The sequence below is a fragment of the Trichomycterus rosablanca genome, chromosome 8 (assembly GCF_030014385.1).
Source record: "Trichomycterus rosablanca isolate fTriRos1 chromosome 8, fTriRos1.hap1, whole genome shotgun sequence".
Classification (NCBI taxonomy): Eukaryota; Metazoa; Chordata; class Actinopteri; order Siluriformes; family Trichomycteridae; genus Trichomycterus; species Trichomycterus rosablanca.
Genome location: NC_085995.1, coordinates 28,042,881 through 28,065,284, shown reverse-complemented (window position 1 = coordinate 28,065,284; position 22,404 = coordinate 28,042,881). Strand labels below are relative to the sequence as shown.

General features: G+C 37.5%; 2 protein-coding genes and 1 long non-coding RNA gene across 5 annotated transcripts; 1 reads left to right on the top strand and 2 right to left on the bottom strand.

The window, feature by feature from the left end:
- Positions 1-670: 670 nt before the first annotated feature.
- On the bottom strand, positions 671-10,057 carry cabp2b (calcium binding protein 2b). Of its 2 annotated transcripts, XM_063000639.1 has the most exons (7): positions 9,974-10,057; positions 8,628-8,870; positions 4,455-4,485; positions 4,229-4,360; positions 2,901-3,010; positions 1,927-2,074; positions 671-788 (listed from the first exon to the last, which is right to left on the bottom strand). In XM_063000639.1, exons 1-7 carry the CDS (start codon positions 10,055-10,057, stop codon positions 763-765), a joined length of 774 nt encoding a protein of 257 aa, XP_062856709.1. In that variant the 3' UTR covers positions 671-762. The 2 variants fall into 2 exon arrangements, with proteins under 2 accessions (XP_062856709.1, XP_062856710.1); XM_063000640.1 differs by lacking the exons at positions 8,628-8,870; positions 9,974-10,057 and adding an exon at positions 5,489-5,530.
- On the top strand, positions 830-20,156 carry LOC134319456 (uncharacterized). The gene is made up of 3 exons (XR_010013509.1): positions 830-1,059; positions 1,921-2,099; positions 19,980-20,156. It is a non-coding gene; the product is annotated as an uncharacterized LOC134319456 (long non-coding RNA).
- On the bottom strand, positions 15,397-21,828 carry si:dkeyp-121d2.7 (zinc finger protein with KRAB and SCAN domains 1). Of its 2 annotated transcripts, none has more exons than XM_063000637.1 (6): positions 21,596-21,828; positions 20,767-20,855; positions 20,386-20,691; positions 20,031-20,212; positions 18,429-18,519; positions 15,397-17,260 (listed from the first exon to the last, which is right to left on the bottom strand). In XM_063000637.1, the coding sequence occupies exons 3-6, from the start codon at positions 20,675-20,677 to the stop codon at positions 16,428-16,430; spliced, it is 1,398 nt and encodes a 465-aa protein (XP_062856707.1). In that variant the 5' UTR covers positions 20,678-20,691; positions 20,767-20,855; positions 21,596-21,828; the 3' UTR covers positions 15,397-16,427. The 2 variants fall into 2 exon arrangements, with proteins under 2 accessions (XP_062856707.1, XP_062856708.1); XM_063000638.1 differs by lacking the exon at positions 21,596-21,828 and adding an exon at positions 21,363-21,421.
- Positions 21,829-22,404: the final 576 nt, after the last annotated feature.

The window sequence follows — 22,404 nt, the reverse complement described above, 5'->3', positions numbered from 1 at the left end:
TTACCAGCATATATTTATTATTGATCTTTAATAACTTCTTCATCCTGATCAGGGTTGCACTGGGTCTAGATCTCCCAGAAATTTGGTGGAGGGCAGGACTACACTCTAAGCAGGAAAACATTACATTGCTGGTCAACTTTACTAATTTGATAATTTACTCCCTCACCTACATTATTCATGTTAATTGTGTTACTATTAAATTTTCTTGACAGGGATCTGAAATTATTATAAAAGATAATATTACAATAGTAATAATAAGATAATGATAAAATAATACCAATAATAATACCACTGTAAACCAAAAGCTTTACAAAAAAAGTATACATTAGAATATAAAATAGCATGCATCAAGATTAAGAGAAGATTTAAGAGTAAACAGGTAGTTATTTTGCTATTTAAAGCCTGTTTTCTTTAAACGTCTGTGAAACTATGGGCTAGTTTCAGCCTCTGAAGGGCAGAACTTTGGGATGGATATTTTTGCTGGACCTGGCAACCTTATGCTAATGCTACTTAATGCTGTCTTATCATGAATGCATTAATCTCTAGTAACCATTGACTTTATTATTATTATTATTACTGTGTGATGGTTGAGTAACCAGAATAATACAGAAAAATTATTTATTAAGTGTTTTTAATTACAACCAAACAAAATACAATTTACAAACCCTATCAATTTTAAATTATCCTAGCAAAAATATTAACAATTAGACAGTTAATTTCTATATAACAGATCATTTAGAGAAGATCACTCATGGTGTCCTGTCAACGTGACATCATTCTCACAAACTCTGAAGAAAAGAAAGAGAAAATCAGGTAATTTTAAAAATAAATATCAGCACACAAAGTTGTGACATTGAATAGGCACTCAAAGATGTTTTGGGCACATGTATAACAAAGGGCTGGGGTAGTTGGCAGGACAAGTGTGCAGATGTAATAAACATATTTAAGTGTATTAAATTAAAGAAAAGTAGTAAAAATACAGAACTAACAATGGGGACAAGGATGGAACACAGCAGGAAAAACTATGAACGTGAACACTGAAATAAACTAAGCCCTACGGTAAGCTATGCTAACTGCTAATGGCATAGCTGATCGGCTTGTCCTTATGCTAAGCTAACCGCTAATGTTAAATGCTACAATGAGCTGACCTAAGCTAACAGAAACTCGGAGGGACACAATAAAATTAACAGGACAGTGAAAATAAAGTTGGAAATAATAAGGAAGATCATGATCAAGCAAAGCAAACATTTGATCCATGTCTTCTTACTGTGAGGCGACAGTGCTACTAGCAATTCATTATTATTATTAGCAGAAGTAGTAGTAGAAGTGATAATAATATTTATATACAGTATTCCAATTTGTACTCAATTTCCCTGTATACTCTGCTGCGACCTCTGCTGGTTGAACGACAAACACTGAGAAGCACCGCAGGCTAGCACACGCGTCCTCTGACATATGTGGAGACTCCGGCTGCATCTTTACACCAGCTGCATCTTTACACCAGCAGCTTCATACAGTAATACTGAGCACGAAATAAAAACCATGCAACCATCCACATTTCTCCACTGCTCTAGTCAGATTTCTGACCAGACAGCAGGAGTTGCTGTAGCAGTAACAAGGAGGCAATTGCCTATTTCGGTCTTTCCTCCTGTAGACACAACAAGTTGGCACTGCCAAGGCTGGGTATGCAAGTTCATTTTTTTTTTATGAAAATGCTCTGGCTATGCAAGTTTAAACCTTACAAACCTAAATGGAAGGATTTTGGTTGGTTAGAAGAGAGAAAAATATAGGGCTACATTCCTTTTAAAAATAAAAAGGTTTGACAACCTTTTTACTTTTGTCTTAGTTACTTCCTAGAACAGTTCCGTTATAGAATTGACAAGGTATCTGTATGCTTTTAAGATTCTTTTTTTTATGCAGTCTGACCTTCAAAGTCCACCTGACCATCTCCGTTGAGGTCCACATCTCGGATGATCTCATCAATATCTCTCGGATTCAGCTGTTCACCCATCAGTTTCTTCATGGCCTCCCTAAGTTCACTAAGGCTGATCTGCCCGTCGCCATTTGAATCAAACTGCATACCAAGACATCACATGCAAGTAAAAAAGTAAATATACTTTTTGAAAGAGCTGATCAAAAAAAATGCTGCTATTACAGAAAATGCTTTTTTACCAACAAAAGAATCTTCTCTTAGCTGCTGTTACAGGTGCTAAGTAATTAAACCCTCAATACACAGCAGCACTGTTATCAGTAATCTCATGTCCTACATGACTTGTTGATGTTCTGCTGTGAAAAAAAAATCCCAAAAGGGATGTTATGTCTAATTTGTGCAAAATGCTTATGGTGCAATTGCATTACAGTCAGGTGTGACAGCATATTTTGGTGACAGCACACAACAAGTGGATTGTAGATACCATACACTGTCACAACCTTTGGCTTGTTTTAAGTGTGAATATCTGCCAATGATGAACAGTCTAAAAAATGTAATGATGCTAATGAAATAAATAAGAGATGTTTAAGAGATGTAAGAAGTAGAATATACAAACTGTTTAATACTGTGCATAATCAGGACTACACTGTCATTCTCATTATCTATATTAACTAGTTTTGAATAATATACCAAAATATTTCACGTTGAGTTATTTTATGCACCCTTTAAAAAAGTCCTATTTTTTAAGGATATGATTTAGATTTTTTTGTTGACAGTTGACAACTGATGCTACAACTGATGCCCCCCCTCCCAAATTATATAGCAAACAAAATGTTGTTCTGGCCCCAAAAGACGTAAGCTCAGTTAAGATAAGGTATTTGGCAACTGACAAGTTCTCTGTGCTACAGAACCTTTACCCTAAACATGTGCAGTGCAAGAATGTGAGTGGGACGTTGGGGTATGTAGGAACCTCTTTGAAGGCATCTTTTAGCTCTTTGATTCCAATCATGTCTGCTGTTTCCGCAAGCACTTTAGGTCCCATTAGTTCCACAAAGTCCTCAAAGTCAATTTTACCCCCACCTACAGGACACAGACACACAAACATTTAATCTGGACATAACAATAGTAACCACCTTTTTTGGCTGTGTTTAAAACCACATTCAGCTTTACTTAAAAGTGTGTCAAATTCAAGGTCGTAATCACTATATATGGGGGAACACATACCCCAATATACAAATATGCTCAAAATGCCCCCCAAGCCGTAAGCCGTAGCCTAGTGGTTAAGGTACTGGACTAGTAATCAGAAGGTCACAGGTTCAAGCCCCACTACTGCCAGGTTGCTGCTGTTGCGCCCTTGAGCAAGGCCCTTAACTCTCAATTGCTCAGACTGTATACTGTAACTGTAATGTAAGTTGCATAGGATAAAGGCGTCTGCTAAATGGCAAAAATGTAAATGTGAATGTAAATGCAATATACTGATGTAAAAATAACAAAGCCCATTTTCAGAAAAGTTGGTCAGTGGTGGTGATGCACTTCCATATCATACAGATTTTGCATCTTTCACTGAAAACAGACTGGATGGTCCTTTTCATCTTTGGCACAGAGAATTATTTAAGGAATAGAGTTCAGGGAGTTTCAGGTTGCATTTCCTTATGCATTGGTGGGCTGTGTTAAGTGTGTGAAGTACTTTCAAGCCCATGTGGCTATATTTATAAATGAATGAGAGCTCAAAGGTCCCGCTCATACAACATTGATTTCCGGCTTTGCCCATCTTGGACTGAGATCTCTCCAGATTCCCTGAATCCTTTCACAATATTATGAACAGTAGATGGTAAAACTAAATTATTTCCAATATTAAGTTCTTTTTGAACTGTTTGGCAACTCTCCCCTGAGGTTTGGCACAAAGTGGTGAGCCATGATTCATCATTGCTTGTAAAGACTAATCCTTCGGTGGATCCTTCTTTCATACCCAATCATGATTCCCTCGACTGTTACCAGTTCCTGCTTGCTGTGAAACGCTATAACATGAATATTCTATAAACGTTTCACTCTTACTCTGTCCCTTTCATCAAATTTAAAATGTGTTTATATTCACAAAGTACAGTGAAGTTGATCAGTAAAAATATTGAAAATCTACGTTTCTACATCTACTAATTGTACTTTTATCAGTTAATAATTGTGGGTGTTAAGTCTCTTTTTTAAGTGAAAAAAGGCCTAATTTAAAGAGATAAATATTCTAGAAAAACCTAGAATGTCTCATTCTACAGGGTGATTCTGTGTGTTTGTCTGGTCACTCACCGATTTCCTGACTCAGTTCAATAAGTTCCATTTCTGTTGGCATGTATCCCATGGTCCTCATGCATTCGCCCAGATCCCTACAGCTGATGTATCCTTTGTTCTTATCAAACTCTTTAAAAGCCTCCTGCAGTTCTAAACACACAGATATACACACAACAGGGTTATTCTGTAAAGTAGTAAGTTTATGCTGCAACAAAATGATTAAATACACAACTCTCTCAAGTACCTTCTATTTCTTCTGGTCGAAGCTCCCTGTCCTGTTGCATAAAGGCAGAGAGACAAAAAAAAAAAACATTATTAAAGCCTTGTAATCTTTAAAGTAAGCTTTTATTTACCTTTTCACCATTTCTCACTCTTTAAATTATAGTCCAGCACAGTGGTGCAATGGATAGTGCTGTTGCTTTAAAGCATGAAGGGTTTTTTTCTTGTGGAGTTTGCATGTTCTCCATGTGGGTTTCATCCAGGTGCTTCGGGTTTTCTTCCACATGTCCAAAGACATGCAATCAGATCAACTGGAGCTACTAAAACATTGCCCTGTGTGTGTGTCTGCGAGGAACTTGCGACCTGTCCAAAGGTGTTTCCTGCCTTTTCGCACTATAAATCAGACCCATGGTGGTAAAATGTACAATAAATAAATCAGCAAAAAAGCAAAAATATATGTTTGGAAGTCCTAGGTGGTTTATTTTGAACCAGTTTTTTCACCTATGCACCATGCATTAGTTTTGTAACTCAGTAGATTAGTGGGATGAAGTTGCATGGCAACAGCCTTAGATAAAGAGGTTTAGCTGGTTAATCTTGAGAAAGACACTAAAAAACATCATATATCAACATAATAATAATGCTTATTCCTTTTTCCATTAACAATTTTACTGTATATTCTCATTCATACTACTTACAGTGGATTACTCTTAGTTGACCCCCCATTCAATCAGCTGTGGCTAAATGATGTCTACTGTCATTTATTATGTAATTGTAATGCGACTTTATTCACATAAAACAAATCTCTTTTTAACACTGGCATTGTAAACAGTACATGAGTAACATCCTCAACGCAAATGAAATTTTAATATATTTGATACATCTTGTGTAACTACACAATGGGTAGTTCTAATTAGACAGAGTACCTAAAGTTTTACTTCAACTGTATGTACGACCATTTACATACAAATAAATGTTTGCTTTTTTAATTACGTTCTTATTTGTACTGATATAGGCACATATTTATAACACATTGTTAGAAATTGTCAAACAAGTCCTTACCTTTTTGAGTTTGTGTTTTGCTGGATTGGTGCAGTTTCCCATACCTTTTGTCCTCTGAGATCTGTACTTTTCTCCTTCTTTTTTGCCTTTTTATATTATATATTTTTATACTGCCTTATACAATAAACTAGTTACATGAAGCAGACCTTTTCTCGTATAATGCAATTTAAAAAATCTTCATTTTAAATTGTGGTTAATGAAAGTAATGAAAACATCATTACTGACTATCTCATCTCCAACTAAAAATCTCCAAGACACTCCAATTAGTCTCTGATAAAGCAAATATTATAAACTATAATGGAATCTGCATTTTGTCACTCCCTGTCTCGTCCTTTGTGCTCTTATTTGTGCTCTTACTACAGATTGCAGGCTATACAAATGACGTACAAGCTGAATGAGATGTTGCTAAGGGGCTGAGAGCAAGAGTATTAGACCGGAGTATTAGAGGAGAGTATTAGATGTATCCCTTATTTTAAAATTAAAGATGCTTAAGATGAAGATGTATGGGTAAGAAAAGGGTAGGAAGTTAAGGCAAGGAAAGTGTGTGTGTGTGTGTTAAGGTGTAAATGTGTTTGTGTGTATGTCTGCCCTGTGATGGACTGGCTTTCTGTCCAGGGTATTTCTGCGTGCCTTGTGACCACTGAGAGCTGGACTCCAGCACCCCCTGCGACCCTGATTATGATAAGAGGCTTAGAAAGTCGCCTCAATTATTAATTATCCCTGTTATTAATTATATTAACTATTAACTAATTAAATTAACTATATTAACTATTAACTGACCAGTACCTGCAGAAATATTACACCTTCTTCAGCTTCACAAGAGTTAGGCGCATTCCACAATGTAACATTCTCCCGGCAGTACAGTTTGGTTGGCAATGCACTGCACTTTCACGCTTTGCATTTGGGCCCATTAGCGCAACAGCTCCTGGGGTGCGTAGTCTATTTTGGATTTGGCTTCCTGCCACAAGATGGGGCAGACGAATGTAATTGACCCGTTCTATCAAAAGTCTCAAAAGATTATACAATAAGAAATATTGTAAGCTTCCTCTATACCCAGCCTAGCTTAGCTTACAGTAGACTAGGTAAAACCTAAACTGTTTCAGTTTACAATAACACTTATAGTTGTCTGGGGCAGCTCTTGTAGGACAGACATTTGTTGAACTTTGGGAATTGTGGCATCCTATGACAGTGCAATGTTGAAAGTCATGGAGATCCCAAGTAAAACCTAATATTGACAATGTATGTGATTTTTATTGCATTCTTGTTTTTCAGTTACAAATATATAAGGCTAAATAGCCACTCATTAAAATGTGTGTCTTTGCACTTTTGGTAATTTAATGTATATTTCAATAGGATTTAAAGTCATATGAGTATTATTGTCCATTATGTTTAATTACACAAAAACTGATCAGGTCACAGTTTCTACCCCCTGCTAGAAGTAATAGCTTTCATTTGAACTAGAGTAGATTGGCTCATAAATTTGGGGAGATGCCATTAAATAACTATGAGGAGATTATCTTTCCTAGCAAGGTGAGTGCTTGAGATTAGATTTCTGTCCGCCTGTCCCAATGGTGATTAACAGCCATGTGTGTTTTTGTTTTAGATCATTCAGTCAACTTGACTGAATCAGCTTTGTTATAAAGTATTTAGATGGACAGATCAAAGCAAAAACATGGTTAAAAAGTGCTTTGCAAACTTGCACTATTTGTGAGCATGTGTAAGGTCAGGTACTGGTGTTGGGTGAGAAAGCCTGACACAATCAACATTCTCGTTCATCTTAAAGGTGTTCAAAATGTTGAGGACTGCAGGCCATTAAGTTTCCTCCACAACAAACTTAAAATGATCAAAATAGGTTGTCATGGGCTTTTGCCAAGCAGCATAGTGCTGGAACATGAAAGAACCTTCTCCAAAAAGCTGCCACAAAGTTGGAACCATATAATTACTTGATTATTTGACACACCTTTTAGCTGCAGGCATGGCTAAAGGTGGGGGCATCCACATACATTTGGTTATAGAGTGTATATATCAACCATACACTATTTGGACAAAAGTATTTGGCTACTCGACCATGAGCTTGTTGGACATCCTTGTTCAAAATCATGGTCGTTAATTTGGAGTCCCCCCGTTCACATTCATAACAGCCTCCCTATCCTGTAATAAGACTTCACAAAATTTGAAGTATGAATTCTTGTGTGGCCCACCTGTGTAGAAACAATTATCAAATTATTTTTACTGTCAGAGGTGTTTGAGGTGTTTGCTATGGATCTTTAGCTTTGTTTAATTATGTTTTGTTGACATATGTAGTCCTTGAGAAATTTGGAAAGCACCTTTAACAACATCAATGACCTTTTTAAAAATGAAACCACCTGTTCACTATTTATTAACCAAAAGGGATCCCATTAAAACCCCACTGACCAGACAATGTTTGGGTGATGAATCTTTCTCAGAACTTCATTGACACTAATATGGTAGTTACACGGTAGTGTGTTGTGCTGCTCTGTGTGTTTCAGGTGCAGCAGTGTTGTTGGAATTTTTAAATACTGTTTAAATCTAGTGGCCTCTGTGTTAGAAACGCATACCCTATTAACACCCGTAGTAGGTATACAGTTATTGAGACTAGTCTGTACTTTTATCAGTGGATACTTTTTGATCACAGAATATTGTTGGCTTAAAATATTTGGTTAGAGCATTATTCTCCCTTATTTTTCTATTGTGTGATCAGTGGAAGGCCTGTGTGAGACATTTTGATTGACAAATGGGATTTAGGAGGGTAGATAGATGTACCAAATTAAATGCTCGAGAAGTGTAAACTTTATTATAGTGTCTCAAAACTTTTTTTACCTATCAGTTTTATTTTTGTTTATGCTTATACATTTCTACTTTGTTGATTATATTTCTAAGCATATATTTATATGTATGGTATGTATTTAATATGTTATTTATAACTGTACATATCACACTAGCATATTAAGTACAAATAGCGTTAAATATGTCTTGTTAAATCATATCAACTCCTTACAAGCTGTTACCAATGTAACCCTACCAGTTGCACCATTCTGCCAGTTTACATTTATATGTACAGAATGTCATGTGCATGCATCTTAAATTAAAAAGGTTGACTATATCCTTATAATCCTACCTGGCCAAACACTGAATCCACAATTGGTGTTAGGTCAGATTTCTTGTTCTCTAGCGGTTCCTCAGTCTCAGCAACCACCACCTCGTCCTCCTCCTCCTCCTCCTCAACTCCTCTTCCTCTGGACGGAATAGATAAACTCTGTCTCCATCCTTTACCAGATTTGTCATTGGTTAATGTGTCAGACATGCCAGTTTCAATAAGCTTCTTCTGTTTTTCCACTGTCTTTTTTATAGCAGCTTGTACCTAGAAAGAGGCAGTCACCATCAAGTCAAAGAACTTGATCATTTTTCTCCAAGTTCAAACATTTATTTTTTAAAGCATTTTAAAGCATAGTGACCCTGCAGTTAAAACTAATTAGATTAAATGTGCAAAAAGTAATATCATTACTCATATTAGCTACTTTAACCTGTCATCGGAATATGATGCCTTTAGAACAAATTTCAAATATTTAGTGAACTACCGCTCTTGCAGTTTAATGAAGACAAGTTCTTAGTGAATTCACATTTTAAAAAACACTAAACTTGAAATCCAAATTCTTATAGCATTAATGCTATAACTCTGGGATACATGATCATTGTATTGGCAGAACATCAGCTTTTGGTAAAACTAGTGTTGGTGTAATGAGAACACTATAACAGTATAACAATATGCCTGCTGACCTGAAACTTAAGTTCACGGTACAGGGATACATGATCCATTGAGACACACAAACTTGGGTGTTGGTTAAACTTGATATCTCAAAATTGGTTTAATGTGAGCACCCACTACTGGCAGAACTCACGATTTAGAACTCGCTGAAGGTCTAAGTAAAATTAATTATCTCTAAATATGCTCATTCCTTTTTTTTTTTTAGATTACTAAGAGAACAAGTGTTGGTAAAACTTGAGATCTTAAACCAGAGACAATTTGATAGTTCTGAGTAGGCTGAGGATAAGTATCCAGTTTTAATTTGACATTTACACATTACCATAATATCTCCAGACAGATCTCCAGACTGGCTTTACATGAGTATCCATTATTGTAGAATTTTGTCAACTCCATATTTAATTAACTAAGGTACACATTATAAAATTTAAGACTTTAGAATTTACCTAAAGTAAGTACTTATTGGTGGTAGATATAAAAATTATTAGACTGGTTCAAAATAATGATGCAATGTTGGTAACACTTAAGATTACACTTTTTACACATTACTTTTTTGACATTACAACCATACCATTAAAAAGTAACACCTTTAAAATTTAAAAGTGTAAAATTAAATTGAAAACTGTCTATAAGACCTTTAAAAAGCACAAAAAAACATAATCATACAGAATTACTGCATTAAACACAAAATATGTTCGCACCTGTTTTGGTGATCTCTCTGGTACAACAGTCGTTCTGTTACAGGCGCCTCCACCTCCCTGTCCTTCTCGAATAAAAATGAACATCGCCTCAGTCTTGGCACTGCCTCTCTATTCGTGTAAGCTAACACCTCTCCCGCCCTTCCCTTACTGTACCTATCTGAAGTTTTTGTGAAAGCTGCTGTTTTCTTGTGGATATTGTTTTTATGCCTTTAAATACAGAAACATTTTTTTTTTGATTGTTAGATTGTTATTTTAGAATTTTATTTGTTGTTTCAAATGTTCTTTCTTTTGCCATATTTTTTATTACTTATTCTGCATTTTCTCAGCTATAAATTTATTTGCTTAACAAGAGTTGTCTTTGGTCTGCTGCCATTCTCTCCTTCTCTCTTTTTCTGTCCTGTCCCTCTGTCCAGGTTTTTTATCCTGTAGGGCTGAAGGATTAAGTATCTGTTCCTCCCAATATTTACTTCTTCCTGTGACATTGTATCCATCAGATACCTGCTTCTCACTTTCCTTATCTTCTATACTGACTCGCTGTTCGTCAATCATTAGAATGAAGTGTTTATTTCAGCTGATGTGGTGTACTCAGTGACTTTAAAGTCAGCTGTGGCATCAGTGGCTGATTAGCATTTTGGATCCAATTTCTATGTTAAAAAAGTTAATAATAAGAGCAAAAAATACATCTTCCCTTCTAATAGTAGATTATTCAGGTCTTTGTGGTGTTTTTTTCTAGGATCTTGTATTGCATGGATGATATATTGTTGAATGTTTCAATTTGCAGTGATGACCTTCGGATAATTTCAGCAGTAAGCATCTTTGTCACACTTATTTAAAACCCTACCATGACATTGTAGATTTTTACTGATTAGAAGAGCAGTGATTACTAATTAGGCCTAATTACTAATTATTGCTATTGACTTTGACTGTACTTATCTAATTTAGAGGACAAACTGCCTTTATTCCTATTTTTGACACAAACAGTTACTATTTAATGGTTAATAAAATAATGTGGCATAATAAGGTGATGTCAGAAATGCATGCACAAATCATCAAACAATTAAACATGTATAAAATAATATGACGCTGGCATTTTCTTTGGAAAGGGGCACTTAAAATTAAGGGCAAGTTTATCCCACATTGTAAGTAAAACATAAAATTGTAAATGAAAAGGTAAAAATATTAATGACAGAACATGCGTTACACCATAATGATATTGCCACGTGTATCCCTAAACCTTTTTCAGAGCAACCCCCATCAACGTTCACAAAGAGCATTTCAGCAATTACCACATCCTATTGAATAGAACTGTTTAGAATTTTTCATAATAATGTAGCAGAAAAGAAGGACAAGGTGCCTAAGTGGCTCAGTGGTCTCCAGGTTCAAATCTCAGCGGTGCTATTGGCAAAAGGAAAAAAATATAGATATTTGCTATCAAGAGGTAGATCAAATGAAAGTATGCACCTGAATTTACAATTAAACAACAACCTGTCATAGTGATCATATATAACTCGTTTCACATTTCAGATTTCACAGTTTCAATACAATGAATGGAAACTGTGTTATGCCTCAAAATATACTGCACTGAAAGAGTGATTATGCATATTAAAGATATGTTATGCTAGAAGCTTTAATGTTGGAGAGCCATTTGGACCAATGCATTGAAGAATACCACACACCTGCCCAGTCATTTACTTAATTACATCAAAGTGCAATTTAGAGTTACCACACCACTTTTTTCATGTTTGCAACCAAAGTACCCAGAGGAAACACAAAACAACCTGGTGCAAAACAACCCACTCTGCCTGCACTCCTGTGCTGCCCTCCCTGTTCCATGTTAAAGAGAGATGAAGAAAACAACTACTTGTTTACTTGACAATGCTATTGAATTTCAATTAGAAAGAAGGGGGTAGCTAAGAAACGAATCAAGAAGATGGTTAAAAGCACAGGATATTAATGAAGAGAAATAGGAGCTTGTAATGGAGACAAGGTCAGTCGTTAATTAAATGTGTTGAAGATTTCCACATCAATGGCTTGCACATTCATTAATGCCATGGCATTTTAACTGCCAAGTTACTTTAAAGTAATTGGAAATGTATTATGCCAAAGCTGCTGGAAAAAATATTTACTCCCAAAACCATTGCCAAGCCAGTATTGTCATGTTATCTGTTTTATGCTCTACTGCTCCACAACAACATTCACAACAACAACCAGCCTGTCCATCCATTTGGGCCTAAAGTGCCAAAGATTAGTGATATTGAGCATTTAAGTTTCTGTGCTCGGTGGGTAACAGTCGCCTCACAGCAACAAGGTCCTGGGTTCGATCCCAAGGCAGGGCGGTACTGGTCCTTTCTGTGCAGAGTTTGCATGTTCTCCCCGTGTCTGCGTGGGTTTTCTCCAGGAGCTCCGGTTTCCTCCCACAGACCAAAAACATGCAGTTAGGTTAATTGGAGACACTGAATTGCCCTATAGGTAAGTGTGTGTGTGTGAATCCATTACACCTGCCTTGTGTCAACAGTTCAGGCTGGTAGATTAATGAAGAGGAAATGTGTTTTTAAACAGACACCAACGCAGAAATGTTTGAATGCACAACCTACCTTGGACCAGTTGTTGAGTATGCGGATACCTTTATGACCATTTGCTGATCTTAAAATGTTTGGTTTCATAAACAGTGTACTTCAATTCACAGCATGTACTGTATATGAAGCTGACAAATCTAACATGATGCAACAATGCAATATGGATGGAAATCTAAAAGGAATGTTTTCAACACCATGTGGAATACAATACACACGAAGTATTAAAGGTCCTACCAAGTATTAAAATGGTGATTCTAATAATGTGGCCAGAAGACACCAAAAAAACTATATCTGTATCCCTGTGTGGTTCTACTAGGTACTTTGGTTTTCTTCACCTTCCAAAAACATGCCTTTTGGTGTCTGGAATAAATATGTAAAGTAAGTACAGTGGTGTTCAAAAAAATAGCAGTTTGTGTTCATCCTTTACAGAAAGTTAAGAAAAATGAATATCAGGCTGTTAAAAAAAATAGCAGTGCAGCATTTTTCTTTAAAAACTCAAAAAATTTATCTATAAACTGAAAAAAATGTTTGGGGTTTCACTTTACCTTAAATTACTAAACTAATATTTAGTGGCATAACAATTGTTTCCGAGATCTGTGTTGCATGGAGTCGACCAACTTCTGGCACCTCTGAACAGGTATTCCAGTCCAGGATGATTAGACTACATTCCACAGTTCTTCTGCAATTTTGGGTTTTGCCTCAAAAAACGCGTTTTAGATATCAGCCCACCAGTTCTCTATGGGATTGAAGTCAGGGGATTGGGCTGGCCACTCTATCACCTCAATCTTGTTTGTCTGTAACCAAGATGTTTTGAGTCATTGTCATGTTAAAACACCCATTTTAAGAACATTTCTTCTTCGACATAGGGCAACATGATCTCCTCAAGTATTCTGATATATTTAAACTGATCCATGATCCCTCGTATGCCATAAATAGGTGCAACACCATGGTATGAAAAACATCCTCATATCATAGTTTTGTACCACCATGCTTTACTGTCTTCACAGTGTACTCTGGCTTGAATTCAGTGCTCGGGGGTCGTCTGACATACTGTCTACGGCCACTAGACCCAAAAAGAACAATTTTGCTTCCACCAGTCCACAAAATGTTGAGCCATTTCTCTTTGGACCAGTCAATGTGTTCCTTGGCAAATTTGAACCCATTCAGGACGCGTCCTTTTCATAACAACGGGACTTTGCAAGGAGTTCTTGCTGGTAAATAGGCTTCACTTAATCATCTTCTGTACTCACTGGTAACTTCAGATGTTCCTTGATCTTTCTGGAGGTGATCATTGGCTGAGTATTTGCCATTTTGGCTATTCTTCGATCCAGTCGAACAGTAGTTCCACGCTTCCTTCTGCGTCTTTCAGGTTTTGGTTGTCACTTCAAGGCATTTGAGATCATTTTAGATGAGCAGCCCATAATTTGCTGCACTTCTCTGTATGTTTTTTCCCTCTACAATCAACTTTTTAATCAAAGTACGCTGTTCATCAGAACAATGTCTGGAACAACCCATTTTACCCAGTATTTCAGAAGGAAATGCGCTATGACCAACCTATGCAACATTTGCCACCCTCCTACTCTAAATAAGGGCCAAAATTGACACCCGTTCTTCTGCAGAATGAATGACTTCACCAGTTGAACTCCTCACTGCTATTATTTTGAACAACCCCCTTTCAATCAATGCTTCGATTACTCAGAATGAGCAGCATGCATGTCCTAATTGTTGGGTTTGTTTTGTTTTCATTACTCTACTACACTTTCAAGTACATTTTTTGTGATTTATTAGGTTAATGGTGTTGGACTGCTATTTATTTGAACACCAATGTAAATGCATAAATGTGTGTTTCCCTGCAATGAACTGAAGTTATTTTTGTTTGCCCAGCATTTCCAGGTGGTGCTGGACCCACTGCTACCTTAAAGCAGTTAAATAATTACTCGAATGCAACAAATGTTCTTACTTCAACTGGCTTACCACCAGAGGGTGTGCTTCACATACCACCAGAAATACAACACTTTAAGATGGAATGTAATAAGGAGTACTGCTGGAGAGAAGCTGGTCATTAGCAAACTCTGTGAAAGCTTTACTCATCATTAGCCACGTTTAGCCTGAGAATATATTAATTATCTAAACAATAGCTTAGTGGGAAAAGAATATGTCCGAATACAACTCTGAATACAATTTCTATCTGATTGAAACAGGTGGGTAGTCCTTTAAACAAACCGTTTATAAATAGAGGAATAATAGCCATGTTAACACCTGTATCCAATTACATTACCAATCAGAAAATATAAGTATGTTATGTGCATTTCATTTCTGACCACCAAGTCATACAAATCTTTGAATTCCTTCAGTATGACTCTCTTCCACCAGTCTTTACTTCACACTTTCATCCACAGGTTTTGGGTCATTTGCGGTGGGACTGGCATCCAGCTTGTGTGCCTCAGAATGATGCAGGACATGGCATCTTTCTCTCTCCCCTTCTTTAAATAGATGTGAAATACATTTTCCTGAGTCCACCATAACTTTAAAGCAATTAAAAAACAAACACACCAACTGAAAAGTCAAACATACTGCTGCTCCTCTTACTCTGACTGGACTCATATACATGTACATGTACATGGTTTTGGATCGGATCACCTGTAGCATGCATGTAAGCAGCAGAGGTTTTCAACAGACAGTTGAGTATAATAGCTATAATCTATGATCGGAATTAATTCAATCAGATTGAACAAAATCTCTGTGTGTAAACACAGCCACTGAGCACATACATTATTCCACTTATCTTATAAACTTTATATGATGTTGGTCAATTATGCAGGATTATAATAACATGAAAACCAAAAGTCATTTGCACAACACATTTACTTCCACATATGTAGAAAGAACATTGATAAATGCTCTACTGTTCTGAATCAAGACCTTACAATCAACCAAAATATGCCTTCAATTGCTAAAAAAAAACCATCTTCTTGTTTGGTACTAAAATTTAAAGCTGCAGTAGGTAACTTTTGAGTAATTGGAGACTAAATTCTTTACAACTGTTCTCAATGACTTTCTAATACCAGTCAAGCATTGCAGATTTTTGCTGGCCATGTGCACAATTTACTCATCTTATAATTGCTAATTTCAAGACAATGTCATAGCAAAAACAAATGATTTTAACTGTTTCTATGAACTTAAAAATACGTTTAGTGGGCTTCTTTGGCTTTCACAGCCAACAGATCCAGGTTTGAACCAACCTTAGCTGTGCTACCAGCCAGCTGGGCAGCCACACAGACATAATTGGCTATGTCTGTGGGGATGGCCTGCATCCCTGCAATGGATTGCTGTCCTGTCCAGGGTATTCTGCCCTGTGCCCAGAATTTTGCAATGGAAACCAGACCCACTGTGTTCCTTACCCGGATAAAGCGATAATAAAAGCCTCTGCTATTTTTAAGGCAAAAGACAATTGCAGATGATTGCAACATATGGTACTGTTTGAACAGGAGGTTGAACAGTCATTCTTTTTGCTCAAAAATTTTATAACTAAAATTTAATTTCCGTTATGCTATTTGTTTCTAAGATTATTTTGCTTATCTTTACAGGGGTGTCAATAACTGGATCTGACTGTGTTTTATTGTGAGCCTGTGTTGCGAGATGGACTTTAGCTATTTATCAGAAAAATTAGATTTCGCCTTTCGAGTTACATACTGCAGCATAAAAAACAACTATAACAAGGTTTAGAAATTAAAATAGATGCATGTGTTATATGGTCATCACAAGTACTTGTGTCAATCCCTAAAGTGTCTAATACAGAAAAAATATCAAATTTGAGGATGCAAGAATATTTGTGATTACTGATCTTTGAAGGATTCACTTCATCATTACCCTGTTTTTTAGGCGCTGGAAAAGCACTGCTGGCGCTTTACCAACTCAGTGTCACAGAGTGTCTGATTTTCTTCTCCTTTTTCACCATTGTGGATTTGCTGATGACGCTTCATATACTCGATGCGACTGAATCGTTTGCCGCATGCTCCACACTCATATGGCCGCTCACCAGTGTGAATGCGCTGGTGCCGCTCCAAGTTGCCCAGGCGGCTGAAACTGCGACCACACTGTGGGCACCGATGTGGCCTCTGGCCCGTGTGCACCATCTGGTGCCGTTCAAGGGAGCGTGAGTGTGTAAAGCATTTGCCGCAGAGTTCACAGCGGTGTGACTGCTCACCTGCCTGCACACATTCATGGCTTTTCAAGTTCCAAGCATGACTAAAAGCTTGGCCGCATGCCGGGCACTGAAAACGTTCCTCTACCAATGAGCAAACATGTTCAGCCAGATCAGAGGCGGAGTTAAAGCCACCACCGCACTGTGTACAGTAATGCAGGAGGTCAACCTCCGGACCCGACTCTACCTCCTCCTCGTCTCCCTGGCTCCCACTGGTTGATGTGAGATGTAGTTCAGAAGGGTCGGCTTCACGATTTAAGGAAGCGGACCCTTGCTGAGAGCTACACAAACCATCCAGGCCGATGAATTCCACGCCTTCAGCTCTAGTTCCAGAATGGGAGTGGCTGGTCTGGGCCTCCTCCCTCTCGCACTCTGTCTTTAGGGCAGTCTCTAACCCACTGAGATCATCAGCACTGTTCGTAGGTTCTGCTGAGAGAGTGGGCTGCTGGTGCCACACTTCACCCACAGCTAAACTAGAAGCAGCAGCAGAGACAGCATCCAGCTCTCCTTAACACATCAACACAAAAACAACTTATCAGTAATTTATAAACATCAAATGCACATTTCAGTATGTAATATGTTAAAACCATGCATAAATTAATGTTAAAATTGTTAATAAAACAATAAAATTCACAATTAAAAATGTACTACCTAAAGATATCATTTGCTGCTTAACGAATCCTGTGAACAGAACTAAATTACAGATGCAATCGGACCCCCCCTTATTAAATGAAGTAAACAGAAAAAGAATAGTAATACACACAAGCAATTTTGATAACCTGACAATTTTGAGTTTGAATGAAACACATCTATTTGTCATGACAACTGCTATCCATCCATCCCTCTATATTTCCATCCATCCATCCAGCTATAATCTGTACAACTGAACTGAAAACAAACTAAAAATCTTTTAAGGAGGTTATGTGGTTACATAAATATCAATACCTTTAAATTAACACTTTGTTGAAGCCTCTTTTGATTTTATGACAGTGTTCAGTCTTTTTTGGGTAAGAGTCTATCGGCATGGCACATCTTGACTTGGCAATCTTTGCCCAAGCCATAAAGTCCAAGGATCTCTCTGTGGAACTCCTTGATCAAATTGTGTCAAGGCATCAATCAGGACAAGGATATAAAACAATACATAAGGCTTTGAGTGCCTTACAAGGAGCACAATGGCCTATTTAAGAAGACTTGCACCTGTAAGAATTTTCAAAGGAGCTTTTACAAGGTATTGAATAATGGGTCTCTATACTTAATATGTTCTCAGTATCACAGCATTATTTGTAATGTTTAGTTTACTCATCTCGCATATGAACTCAAATGGTCACAAACTGTTATGAATCACAAGGATGAGATGTTATGAATCAGAATTAATGAAATAAGTCATCTCTAAATGCTACTAAATACAAAATATACAATTTTTTTTGGATTCCTATTTCACAGAAATTGACAGCTACAATAACAGAAAAAGGGAAGTGCTTTTCAAGAGGCAGTTGATAAGCACTATAAAGAAGCAATAGCACTACATAACAGCTGTTAGGTTGAATTCAATACAGGAGACATGATTACTGGCAGGGAACTACTTCCAAAAATTGGTGAAAAAAAGAGTTAAAAAGAGTTAGCTTTATGGGATAATAGTACCTCACTGCTTCTCCATCACACTAGTCACACTCACCATGTGCTGAGCTGCTCTCACTGATCTGTAGCGCCTCCTGCAGCAGCCTCACTGACTCGCTCCTATAGCCTCCATCCTGCTCACACTCGAGCTGAGAAGAACAACACAGTACATGCATTACACACAAGTTACAGTCTATGCTGTTCACTAGGTTACAAAAAAAACTGTCTGTTTGTCTCTACAAAAATGGAGTGGGTACAGACACCAGGGGGGGGGGGGGTCATTTTAATTTTCGAATTAAAAATACTTTCAGTGCATTTGACCACTTTCAATTTTTAAATGTATGTATTATCAAAGACCGATATTTTGACACTCTAACATTTTGATTTTTGCTAAGCTTTTGTTGCCAATTACAGCTTCAGTATGTCTTTTTTTGTTCGGCTGCTTCCGTATTTAGGGGTCACCACAGCAGATCTGGTTTTTTTTTATGCTGGATGCTCTTCCTGATGCAACCCTCCTATTTCTATCCTAGCTTGGGATCAACACAGAGTGCACTGACAGGTGCACCTCCCAAAGGCTTGGCCTGTTTCAGCCACAAATCTTTACTTAATTTTATGACACTACAACGTTTATAAGTTTGACTGTGGCATTTAATCACACAACAATAATTTCACAATGAACATATTAGAAATATGGGCATTAATATGTATTAACTGTTCTGGGATAGCTTGCCACAAGATTTTGTAGTGTGGCTTTTGGGAATTTGTTCACATTCAGCCAAAAGAGCATTTGTGAGGCCATGATGTTGGAGGCCTGGCTCACAACCAACATTATAATTAATCCCAAAGGTGTTTAACAGGGCTGATGTTAGGGCTCTGTGTAGGCCACTAAACTTTCTCCACATCATACACTCCAAACCATGTCTTTATTGTCTACTGTCTTACATTTTGCACATGTAACTATACTGTCTGATTGCAATATATCTGCTCTTTTTTTGCACAATGTACATACTTTTATTCATAACCGATTGCAATATATCTGCTCTTTTCTTGCACAATGTACATAACTTTTATTTCTTAATTTGACTTTATATTATTATTACCTATTTGTACCTTGTTACATCATGTGTGGACAGCAAAATAAGAATTTCATTGTACAGGGAAACACGTTTCCTACTGTACATATGACAATAAAGCTTTGAACCTTGAACCTTGAACCTTATTGACCTCACTTTGGAAGCATTAAATTTATTTTCAATACTGACAATGGGTGTACCAAACTAGGAGGGGAAACACATACATAAGCCCTATTTAACTACTGGTGTTTGCTTAATTTTTGTCTGAATAAAATATTGGATGATATTACTAGTTTTATTTTCATCAGTAAGTCCCTATTAAATATCAATTAATTCATTTTTGCTCAGTAGTTTCAATTTGGAGTTAGCACAACAATCTTATTTTAAATGGTCTATTTAGGGTCTTTCTAATTATAATTTCCATATGAACATTTTGGTTCCTGCTGTTCCTCCTCGTTTCTGCAATATGTGTCTCACCGTCTCCCTTGCTTTCAGTCTCATACTCTCTTTCTCTCCTCCCTCCCTCTGCCTCCTAGTCCTTATCTCACTCTGCAGCTGCTTCCTGGCCTCTCTGATTGGCTGCCCACCTCCTCCTTAACGCTGGCCACCTCCTTCCTCTCCCCGGAGACGCGTCTCCTCTCCTCCTTCGGCTCCTCTGCCTCGCCTGTGGTTGGTGGATGCACTCGACTCACGTCCCTCCTCTCATCCTCGGCTCCTCCAGCCCCCTCCTCCCACACACCACTGCTCCACTCCTTGGCCTGTTTGCCTCCTGAGAGGAAGAAAGACGGAGGGAGGGGTGAGGGAGGGAGGGATAGGAGATCAGGAACGGGGGAGGGAGGAGGACAGAGAAGAGAAAATGGAGAACTGAGGAGCAGGCCGCCATTATGCTTTTTCCCTTACTCCATTTTTTGCAATAAGCCCAGATAAAGTTGTTGCGCTTACTGGGCTCCAGTTTGCGCCTTTTAGTTCCAGTCTCGTCTGAGCTGAGAAGACCAGCAGCTCGTCGACTGGCAGCCCAGGCCAAGCCGTACTTCCGTTCATTTTTAAGCTTGTTTTCTGTGAGTCGAAGGCGCAGCTTTAGAGCCTCGTTCTCCTTTCTGTTGAGCGAGATCTCCACCAGGTAGTCGTTTACTGTGTCCTCGAAAAGTTTGGTGATCTCACAGGCTGAGGCACGGACCAGGCTGTCCATAACGGCGGTCAGGTGCGCCTGAAAGGTCTTCACTGTGTCATCCATGGCACTTTAAAAAACTATTTCATACACACAGTTAGACACTACCATGGTCATTCAATATGTAACTCTTACTGCAACAGTTTAATACATACCCTGCAAAAATATTGAGCTGCTGTGTAATCCAAGGCTGAGCCAAGATCCACAAGTTTTAATAAGTAGTAGGTTCCATTCCATACAGCACCTATTAAAGACACAATGTCATTTTACAAGATATTTTAAATGTAATATAAAATATAACAATAAATGCTGGTATTCATAAATGAAAAATAAGAGATAATGAAAAGATACAAATGCATGAATAAACTGGACAGTACAGGATGCATGCAGTATAATAAATAATAAAGTCAAACAGTCTTTCAAGCTCATAAACTGTCAGGTTTCTTGATAAATAACTTAATATAATGTTTCATTTGCTATTTTCTCATCAGTTTGCATTTGCACACTTAAAACCTATATTTAGTGTAGCTAATGACATAAAATTGATCCTTAATGACAACAACTTAAAACAGAATTATACAAGTACACTAAACTAACTTCCCACCCACAAAATACCTTTAAATAAGACACTTTACAGTTGCCCTGCACAACTGTATGCCACACACAACACATATGACAACCAAAACATCTACATCTACCAAATACAACTAAATTAATCTGTTTAAACCCCGTAACCCACAAAACGTCTTACATTAAAGGAAGATTCACCCCACCGTTACGGTGCGCCCCTTCACAACTCAAGAACAGTTGATTCTCGCCTACGATACGGGCTGCGTCCCAAAAGAAATGATCCTCCCGATATTTTCACGTTATGTGATGTGTTACAAAATGCCACCTACTCCCTGCTAAGTGCACTACATGTTCAACTTACGAGTATTTGATATTGGGTCACGATAATCAACTGCGCATGCGCATTTGTCTTACCGTAAATAACTGAGAACAAAGCTGGCTAATGGGGTTGTTCGATTCCAAACTTGACTCTGATTCAAATTCTGGATCCGGATTCAAATCCAGGTGTGTGTGTAATTTCTTTAACGCTGTCTTTTCGTTTTCTTACCCTGATTGCGAACTCCTTAAATCTAGAATATAATGTAATATGTAAAATGAGACGTCCTTGCTAGCTAGAGCTACCTACTAATGATATGTATTACCAGATGTATTGAATGTCACTGGCATTATTTAAAATAAGCTTATTGTTATTATATAAAAACTCAATATGTAACACAAACTGATAATAAGGTTGTTGCAGCAGCACTGTTTACAGCGAATGTACAGCATCATAAAACATATTTACATGGGTAAATAATAATTATTTATATTGATAATATTATTATAAAACGGATAGTTCCGGTCCTAAATCTGATTGGCTGAGCCGCGTTCGAAGCCGTTGTAAAATCCCAGATATACGCACACCTATGACCACCTCACATCATTCCATATTAATACGCCACTGAAAAGAAAAAGTACAAACTTGGTTGAACACTATTTTAAGTCATGTACAATACATGGAAATGGATCGTGCGTTACTGCTATGATTTTATCTGCAAAACATCCTTCCCAGTGATAAAATCGCAGTAACGCACAGTCTCTCGTGGCTTTTTGCTTTAATAATTCCAAGTACAGGGAGAATGGGCCAGGGAAATTGGTAGAGCAGGACTGGAGTGAAAGCTTGTCTAGAGTTCCACAATGCTCTATTAACTCAAAGTATAGATGAATACAATTCAAAGTGCTTC

Coding starts and splice junctions, on each gene's coding strand:
- cabp2b (XM_063000639.1), bottom strand. CDS start 10,057: ATGTTCATTTTTATTCGAGAAGGACAGGGAGGTGGAGGCGCCTGTAAC. Junction 8,871..9,973: donor CAGAGAGATCACCAAAACAG/GTGCGAACATAT, acceptor GCCTCTTTCTAG/GTACAAGCTGCTATAAAAAA. Junction 3,011..4,228: donor TGAACTGAGTCAGGAAATCG/GTGAGTGACCAG, acceptor TGTGTCCTGTAG/GTGGGGGTAAAATTGACTTT.
- si:dkeyp-121d2.7 (XM_063000637.1), bottom strand. CDS start 20,677: ATGGATGACACAGTGAAGACCTTTCAGGCGCACCTGACCGCCGTTATG. Junction 20,213..20,385: donor AAGGCGCAAACTGGAGCCCA/GTAAGCGCAACA, acceptor TCTTCCTCTCAG/GAGGCAAACAGGCCAAGGAG. Junction 18,520..20,030: donor TGGCCAGCGTTAAGGAGGAG/GTGGGCAGCCAA, acceptor TGTTCTTCTCAG/CTCGAGTGTGAGCAGGATGG.